Source organism: Alosa alosa, chromosome 19, assembly GCF_017589495.1.
Source record: "Alosa alosa isolate M-15738 ecotype Scorff River chromosome 19, AALO_Geno_1.1, whole genome shotgun sequence".
Classification (NCBI taxonomy): Eukaryota; Metazoa; Chordata; class Actinopteri; order Clupeiformes; family Clupeidae; genus Alosa; species Alosa alosa.
Genome location: NC_063207.1, coordinates 5222053 through 5232052, shown reverse-complemented (window position 1 = coordinate 5232052; position 10000 = coordinate 5222053). Strand labels below are relative to the sequence as shown.

The window sequence follows — 10000 nt, the reverse complement described above, 5'->3', positions numbered from 1 at the left end:
GAGAAACCTGATTTACATTTACATTTCTCAGAGTCAGAGATGTGTGTGTGTGTGTTTGTGTGTGTGTTTCTTTAAAGCTTTAAAGTTTCCTTTATTTCAGTTTCCTTTTGGTGTAAAACGCCCCCCCTCTCTCTCTCTCCCTTTCTCTCTTGCCCTCACTCACACTCTCTCTCTCTCTCCCTTTCTCTCTTGCCCTCATTCACACTCTCTCTCTCTCTTTCTTTCTTGCCCTTTTTTGTTTCATCTCTCCTTTCTCTCCTTTCTCTCTCTCTCTTTCTTTCTCTCTTCCCTCATTCTCTCTCTCTCTTTCTCTTGCCCCACACACTCTCTCTCCCTTTCTCTCTTGCCCTCACTCACACACTCTCTCTCTCCCTTTCTCTCTTGCCCTCACTCACACTCTCTCTCTCTCTCTCCCTTTCTCTCTTGCCCTCACACACACTCTCTCTCTCTCATTTGAGCCCTTTCTCTCTTTTTTCTCTCTTTCTCTCTTATTCTTTCTCTCTCTCTCCCTTTCTCTCTTGCCCTCACTCACACTCTCTCTCTCTCTCCCTTTCTCTCTTGCCCTCACACACACTCTCTCTCTCTCCCTTTCTCTCTTGCCCTCACTCACACTCTCTCTCTCTCTCCCTTTCTCTCTTGCCCTCACACGCACTCCCTCTTGCTCCCTCACTCTCTCCTTTATTGTTGTTCAGAGGAGTCTGCACAGCATTCATCCTTTCATTCAATGCCAGGACATTCGTCTGGCATGCTTAAGGAGATGTGTTTGTGTCGTGTGTGTGTGTGTGTGTGTGTGTGTGTGTGTGTGTGTGTGTGTGTGTGTGTGGTGTGTGTGTGTGTGTGTGTGTGTGTGTGTGTGTGTGTTGATTTCAAGGTGGCGGGTGGACGTGCATGTCTGTGCGTATGCCAGGGCCGTTTGATGTGTTGTGTATATAGTGTGTGTGTCGGTCTGATAATGTGTGTTTACATGTGTGTGCTACATCTGTGTGATGTTTTTCACACACGCACACACACAATGTTACACACACACACTACATCTGTTACACATGTTTTCACACACACCACACCCACACACACACACACACACACACACACACACCACACACGACACACACACACACACACACACACACACACACACCACACACACACACACACACACACACACACACACGCATTGTTAGTGTGTAGACTCCATTCCTCCCCATTTCTTCCTCTTCCCTGGTCCTAGATGAGCTGCAGTATTTATTAGACAGCTGATGGCATTAGCGCTAGCGCAGGTAGTGCTTTGGATGCTGTTTCCTTCTGTAATAAATGTCTCTCTAATCTGATCTGATTCTCTCAGATCTGGTGCATCTCTGCCTGTATAGCTGCCAGACAGTTGGCCATATGACAGTTATTTTTCAGTGAATATTCTTTGGGCCCCTGTAGCTAATCAAGATTTGAAGTTATTTTATTCTAAGATATTCTTGATCACTAAACCTGACAGCCATATTGTAAGGATCTAATTAGATGATGAATCCACATATGTGGCAGTGAAAAGCCCTGGCTCACACACACACACACACACACACACCTCACACACATGTAGAAACACATGTGCAAACTCACAGGCATGCATGCAGTCACTCACTCTCAGGCACGTACATGTGCGCACAACTACATGCATACACACATACGCGTGCACACACACACACACACACACACACACACACACACACACACACACATTCTGAGCTCAGTCAGTCCATGGCAGCTCTTGTTAACCACTCCGGCTGCAGTGGAAGGTCTGTGTGTGTCGCGGTCGGGCATGCCACGGCACGGTGCGCTGTGACACAGCAGCCTTTCTCATCTCAATAGCAGCTCTCAGGGAGAAATGACTAGCCTGCAGCCACTCGGGGTGACATTACTCCTCCAAACACAGGCCCTTCACACGGCTGCCATGTTGAGGAAGCAGAGGCACTTCAGAGCACACAGCTCTGAGAGCAAGAAACCCGGCCGCCTCTTCTCCCCTCTGTCTGACTCCTGCTCCGAGTCGCTGACCGTGTGGGTCTGGGCGCAGACAAATGTCTGTGGTAGCCTTTTAGGAGTGCTTGATCCGTGTGCTTGATCCGTGTGCTGATTCAATAAAGCAGTTTTAAACGCTAACATGTCCCTGTCTTTCGCTCTCTTTCTCTCTCTCTCTCTCCCTTTCTCTCTAATGCTCTCTTTCCATGTCTTACCCATTCCCTCTAATTGCTCTCTCTCGCTCTCTCCCCCTCCCTTTGTCTCTCGCCCTCCCCTGCTCTTTGCTCTTTTTGACAGGGGTCCCTCTGGAGCCCTTTGTGACTCTCATGGGGAGGAAGTTGTCTGTGGAGGATCACTTTGAGAAGACAAGGCGGATCTTCAACGCGTTTGATGCTCAGTGTATGTTCTCTCACTCTTCCACTCTCTCATTCTCTCACTTACTCTCTTCCGACCCCCCCCCCTCTCTGTCTTTGAACATGACTCTCTCCATTACTGGAGTCTTCATCTGGGGTGTCAGATCAGCAGAATGCTAAGTGTCCAGCCACAGCTCCTCCTTTAAGCTGGCTCCTCTAAGCCCAGTGAAGGGCTGTGCCGCTGTCGCCAGCCACAGCAGACCCATCACGCGCCCCGAGCCTGCACAGGGGACTCGCCGGGCACAGGCTGGCGCTCGAGTAATAAGGAAGCTTATCAGGGCGGAATAGGGGCAGGCAGGCGGGCATCGCCAGAGCCACCGCTGTCCCAGAAACCCTGCCTCAGTCTGGGGGCATGATTCACGATTCACTGGGTTCACATACAGGCCACTTCCAGAGGTGCCCGCATGCCCTCATGCCCATCCCCCCAAACTCTCTCTCTGTCTCTTTCCCTTTCTCTCTCTATCTCTGTCTCTCTCTCTCCCTCTCTCTCTCTTCAATTCAATTCAAATGAGCTTTATTAGCATGACAATTTTTGCCAAAGAAGAACTCTCTCTCTCTCTCTCTCTCTCTCTCTCTCTCTCTCTCTCCCTCCCTCCCTCTCTCTACCTCAGAGCCACAGAAATCCTCCGTTCACTGGAGATGTAGGTCTAGTTTATAATGACCGAGGGAGTCCGTCTCATCCACTGCATCTGTTCCGTCCTCAGAAAAATAGGTTGAGCTTGCTTTTCTGTACCACGGCATAGTCCATTTCAGACCAGACAATGCACTTGTTTTGTTTTCTTAAAAGCCCATTAGTCAAGGTAATGTTTGAATACAGTAGCATACAATGGCGTCCAGTTTCCCCCTTCCCCCAACAGAGGGCGCTAGGATCCCTTCTCTACCTGTCCAGGCTCCTTCCCTCTCGCTGTTAAATGGGGCATTGATCCAGACTCCGCCGTCACCACGATCCATTTTAGCAGGACCGCTTCCTGGTCCGAGTGGCAAGGCTGCTAGTTTCATAAATAAATAGGATTTGTGTTTCATTTCATCTCCCGGCCCTGCCGCTCCGGTTTACTCTCTCTCTCTTTCTCTCTCTCTCTCTCTCTCTTTCCCCTACTCCTGCCCGGGCTCTCTGTCGGCATGGAAACCCGCGCGTGGCAGCGGGCGGGCGTAGCGTAGCTGAGCCGAGTGGAGTAGAGTGGAGCGGTCGATACACCAGTAAGTCAGCTTCTTGAGTGTGCCAGCTTCTTAATTTAGGGCACCGCAAAAACCTCCCTGAGTGTCTTTTTTTCTCCCTCTCTCTCTCCGCGGCCAACTTCCTGCTTGTGCCCTGCTTATTTGAGCAGTTCTTTGAAACATATCTTGTAGAAATTCAGAGCCTGCCCGGTTGCCTTCAAGCATATAAAAATACATTTCCCGTCTTTTTCAGATTGCGCCCGTTTCTGTGAAGTTGTTTGCAGGGTATTCCACTGAGAGACAAGGGTATAATTAACTAAGTTAATTTTGTTACGGAATTTATTTCTGATGGCGTGTAAGTGTGTGTGTGTGTGTGTGTGTGTGTGTGTGTGTGTGTGAGACCATAGCAAGTCTGCACCAGGTGACTTTGATTCAATCTGGTTGAAATGGCCTAGGGATTCTACTTCATTAACCCCGCTTGACCTGCCAATAAAGATGGGAACTCTTGTGTTTTGTGAAGGCCTCTGTATGCGTACGAAAGACTCCCACTCACCAGCGCACGCTTGGTCACGCCTGGGCGGCGTCGGCCTCCAGTGGTCATTCTCTCCGCCAGGCCTCCCGATTGAGCCATAAATCATAAGAACTTATATCAACCCCCACGCTTGCACTGCCCCTTTATGCTATAGAAGCCAGTGAGTGAGAGAGAGAGAGAGAGAGAGAGAGAGAGAGAGAGAGTGAGAGCGTTAGTGAGTGGATGAGTGAGTGAGAGAATCAGTGAATGAGAGTGAGTGCATGAGTGAATGAGTGAGTGAGTGAGTGAGTGGGTGAGTTGATGAGAGAGTGAATGAGTGAGTAAGTAAATGAGAAAGATCAGGCGGTACTATTTTGATGATGCTTTGTGCCCTCCTTAAATGACGCAGGTGATTAGTGGTGCCTGTCAAAACAGGTGGAAACGGAGGTTGGTTCGAGGCACAGCACCGACACTCAAAATTCTGGTTCAGGAGCAGGTTCTCTGTCGGTGAAAAAACACCTTATGTGTGTTACAGCACCTACTCTCCTATCACACTGGACCTGCACCAGAACATGGTCAGGCCCATGTCCAGATCAACGCAAGCCATGGTTCTGCTACTGTTCTGCTATGGTTCCACAAACTACCGTAAACATTCTTTACAGGTTTTCAAAATCTGGGCTTGTGGACTATGTTGTTTGTCCCATTTCCTTCAACCAAACTGCAGCTCGTTGGTCTGAATGCTACAGTGGAAGGGAAACTGGAAGATGACACGGTATAGATAGTCTAGAAGAGCTGTCTATGGAGGTTGGGATTCTCTATCACATGCCACCACTAACTGATGGGAAAAGTAGTTGGCATATGTGTTATGGAAGTAGGTCTAATGGAATTCACAAACTGTATGATCAGCTCTAATGCTAAACATGCCACCTGTTTAGATGCAGTGATCATGCCAGTTTAGTGTTCACATATGGAAGGGTGCATGGTACATTTCCTTAATTTCTCACTAATTCTGCCATGTGCTCCCAAGCACTTGACATGTTATGTTCTTCCCTTTGAGCTGACGAGAGTGAAAGCAAAGCACATGTGTGAATGCATTGGAAACAAACAAGCCCTGGAGCATCCTCTGACAAGGAAGACAGTCTGTATCATAGCCCAGCGGCTTTCTCTTCCAGCCTCTGGCGTATTGAAGGGGTATTAAAAATAAAACAAGGGGGAAAAAAACAAGCATCTTTGTTCCCCAGCCAACTTAGCTTAAAAAGCTTAGAACCTGATGTCCAGGCTTTGATAGCCCTGACAGGATGCCAATAGCCATCCATGTGTGTCCCACACACTCCTACTGTTACACACACACATGCACGCGCGCACACACACACACACATACACACACAAACACACACCCGCACACACTGAGCTCTGAGGGGATGGTGAGACATTTGCGAGCTCTGGTATTGTAACAGCGATTTGGGTGACAAATCGAGGAGCAATGTTGCCCGAGTGGAGATCTACTGCTTCACGTTCAGACAGCTGCCCGGTCTATGAGAGAGCCTCTCAGTCTGTCGGCACTGGAACCCTATTTATATTTGTGTGTGTGTGTGTGTGTGTGCATGTGTGACAGCAAGAGTGTGTGTGTGTGTGTGTTTGCATTTGCGTGTGTTAGTGTGTGTTTGATAGCATTAGTGTGTGTATGTATATATGTGTACTGTATGTGTGTGTGTATTAGTGAGACGGTGTATTTGTGTATGTGTTTGTGACTATGTACTGTATGTGTGTGTGTGTGTGCACTTGTGTGTGCACTTCCCAACAAAGAAACCTGCGTACTCTAGTTGGTGTCACTGCTTACCAGAGTACACTGCACTCAGCCTTCAAATATGTGTTGGTGTTTACCACTCTCGTCTCCCCTTTATTCTCACTCACAGTATCCATTATCCCCTAGTTTAAGCATGAGATAATAACTCCTCTTCTTTGCTCTATTCAATTCCATCTATTCAAAGAGTGATGGTTTTTCACGTGTAATTGAGGGTTTGAGGAGCGACTGCCACAGTGGAGCTGACATTCTGACTCTAGCTGTCTCAGATTGGCAGATGCCTTGTCAGTGCTCAATGACGTGTTGTCAGAGGGGTGACCGCCTGCTGCATTCTGAATACGTGTTAAGTGCCGAACTCCCAGACATGGATTAAGGCTAGTCCTAAACTAAAAGAGAATTTCAGTGAAGATATCCACTGTAACCAGTTTAGGACTATGCTTAATCCATGTCTGCAAAACTGCCCCTATAAGTCTAAGTATGAGTTAGGTATATTATATTACATGTGTTAAAAGGGTGCTTGTGCTTGAACACTCTCCAGACAAAGCCCAACAAACCCCATCATTCAAAAGTTGTCCAGACAATGCCCGATAAATCTCAACATTCTAAAATTTCCCAGACAATGCTCAACATTCTAAAGTTGCCCAGACACGGCCGAACAAACCCCAACATTCTAAAGTTGCCCAGACAATGCCCAACAAACCCCAACATTCTAAAGTTGCCCAGACAGTGCCCAACTAACCCCAACATTCTAAAGTTGGTTGCAGTCTTTATAATGTTCAGCAAAGTTCCATCTCCACACTGCCTAGACTGTAGAGTCCCGAAGTGTGATGTAGCGTTTCCATGACAGCAGAATCACTGGATCTAAACAAACTTTCGAAGTGGCATAAATAGCATTGAATTTAGACATGTGCCATCATTTCTAGCTAATAAAAATAAATATATCCATTTAAACGTGCTTTATCTGCTAGGTAGCAGCTTAGCCACTTAACACGGATTCCCTGGCAGGTGTAATAGAAAGAAACAAAATTCCAGTGGATATTTCACGTCTTCTCAAAGACTGGCGGCTGTTAAGAGTGACGTTTTTTGCCAAAAAAATAAAGCCAAAACACGTCCGTGAATTTAAGGATTTTAACCGCATGCTGTGAAGTTACATGCAGATCTCTTTTACGGAGGAAACCCATGCTAAAATAAAACTCTGTAGTCACGAATTTGATCATGTTGCTATGAATATATGTTGTAGTATGTGATTCCTAAAGTGTAAAAAAATATACTAACGTCTTAGAAACGTTGTAAAATTATTGAAATAGATTAAGAAAGCCACCGCTATGGCGATTTCAATGGTTAGATTGATTTGTTTAGATCCAGTGAAATTGCTGCCTTGGCAACGCTACGTCATGGCTTCGGGACTCTATTGAAAAGACTTCTTGACATGCAAAACTCAAAGGACTCCATCCATCAAACGCCAGGCACCTTAATGTTGCAGCAGGACTGAGCATGTCGAGTTTTCCTCTGTCCTCAGTGAAAAAATAAATAGTTTAGGAGTACCGTATTTTCCGGACTATAAGTCACACTTTTTTTCATAGTTTGGCTGGTCCTGGGACTTATAGTCAGGTGCGACTTATATATGAAATTTTTTTTATAATTGAACATGTTTTTAAATGTTAATTTATATTAACTGACATGAACCCTACATGAAACATTACCGTCTACAGCCTAGAGAGAGCGCTCTCAAATGCACAAGTCCTGTGCACTTTCAGTCAGAGATTAGTGCTTGTGCTATGCCTGAAACACACATGCATACTTAAATCCTCAAATGGCCGGGATTCTATTTATAGCCGGGCCTCAGATTCGGACAAATAAAAGCCAGTATAATTTTGTTTCAATTTAACTCATAAAAGAGCTCTTCTTAATCATTTATATTGTTGGTTGGTTTAATATTGTTGCCGAAGAAAAGTCATCTTCCCACACCATGAGTCTCCAACACCTTACTCTCAAGCTACCAGTCGCACCCAGCCCCTTTCTGAGCTAGAGGCTGAAGCAATAACCTACATTTAAACACAATTGTTGCTACTAGGCATCAGCCTACGAATTTTATAAAAAAGTAAATCATGCATAATTTAAAAAATAACTAAATTTAGGCTATCTTAGACCTCTTTGGCTATACAGAATACGGTTTCACTTGCAGCACAGCACACGTTCCATGAATGAATGAAAGCGGATGCCTTATCTCGCAATAAGCGGATGGAAATCCCAACACTCTTTCATACATAAAACTTAATAGTGAACCATTAAATACCCCACAGATTTCAGTGGTCATCAGTCCCAACATTTAGCAATATAATCAAACAGTCCAAACGTAAATCAAATCTCAAATTGAACATCTTCTGCTTGTGATAGCCTACCGGTGTTACATGGCAACTGGCTCCCATGTTAACTGGCTGCGTTGATGACGTTTCATGATTGATGACGAGTCTTTGACAGATGTGGCCGCTTGCAGATTTGTCACTTTCTGATAACTAGAGACGCACACAAATATGCATGACATGTTTAAAAGTCAAAATTGTATGTAGTACTACATGCATTGGACCATGAATATGCCACCCAAAAAATTAACTCCACGGGGTATCGAGCGATCTAATAAATTGACCTGTTTTCTTGGTAATAGCGTCTATCCACTTGCGCCTACGAACCAGCTGGACGGTACTCACAGAAATTGACTTCAGTTGTATGATTAAAAGAAGTCAGCTAACGTTATTATAATTGTAACAAGTTAACATAGCTGTTCATGTTATCTGGCTACCATGTTATCATGCTACCGTTGCCCAAGCCATTTAGTAGGCCTTCAAAGAATCATGGTTAAGTTTTACAAACGTTTCACTGAGGTTAGGCTGTGGCCGCCCCTACCTGAAGTGTCTGTAGAGCCACATGAACGTCAGCAAACAAATTAAATTAAAATGTGTTGCCTAATTGTGTATCCTTTTGTCCAGCCTATTCTTTTAAGAATTCAGTTCATGAAACAAAGGCATTGAAACGCACATTGCAATGGGCAGGAGAAGTCTATAACGTGTCCATATTTTACACAAACTTTGAGCACAGGGAGAGTCAAAACTCTTAGGCTTATAGGCTATTAACGTTAATGTTGCTGACATGTAATGTAATCATGGGTTTGATGTTTTTTTGATACTTTATTTCCCAATTCTCGAGTTGGTGCTTCTCCTGTGGCGCAACAGGTTAATGCCTTAACATTGCTTTTTCACGCAGTCGGGATGGGTTCAATCCTCCTCATCACACTTTTTTTTTATTATTAAGCAATTAATCTGCTGCCGGCTTGTCTCTCCACTTCGTCCAAAATGTTTGATTGCATTGCATTCTCCACATTTTTAGCTAAATTTTCATGTACCACATCAGCATTTTTGTTCATTGAATCTTTTGTAAATTGCTTTACAATTACCGTCCGGGCCTATAGGCCTACCTGGCTTGCCTCAGCTTCTTCACGCCCTTTAAAACCGTCTTTTTCTCTATCATTGAGAGTTTAATCTGCTGCCAGCTTGTTACTCCACATCGCCCAAAATGCTTGATTGCATTGCATTCTCCACATTTTTTAGCTAATTTTTCATGTATCATATCAGAATTTTTGTTCAGTGAATCTTTTGTAAATTGCTTTACAATTACCGTCGACTGGCTTGCTTCAGTCACGTCTAAAACTGCATCTTTTTCTTTCTCGTGAGCATTTAATCTGCTGCCAGTTTGTGACTCCACATCGCCCAAAATGCTTGATTGCATTGTATTCTCCACATTTTAGATACATTTTGGTGTACCACATGGCATTTTCTTTCAGTGAATCTTTTACTTTGCAATTACCTTCCTGCCCTCCTCTTGGCTGCCTTCACTCATTCGTCTTCATTAACATTAATCTTTTTGGCCTCAATAATCTGGTTACATAGTCTCTGTTTTTTGGTTTTGGATTTTGTTAAATACATTTCTAAACTAGATGTACCGCAGAGCGGTACAAAATATGACCGCCGCCCAGTCCAGCACATTTTTTCCACAAAAATAATTTCACGCTGAAAGGCCTATATGATTCTAACTGTCTCTAACACTCAATTCTCACTG

General features: G+C 44.8%; 1 protein-coding gene across 2 annotated transcripts in view; it reads left to right on the top strand.

Annotated features, from left to right (window-relative positions):
- Positions 1–10000, top strand: part of efcab11 (EF-hand calcium binding domain 11) — a 75828-nt gene that overhangs the window by 7707 nt on the left and 58121 nt on the right. For both annotated transcript variants that reach the window (XM_048228870.1, XM_048228871.1), the window contains exon 4: positions 2302–2403. In XM_048228870.1, the coding sequence (XP_048084827.1) occupies positions 2302–2403 (102 nt within the window). The remainder of the gene's footprint in view (positions 1–2301; positions 2404–10000) is intronic.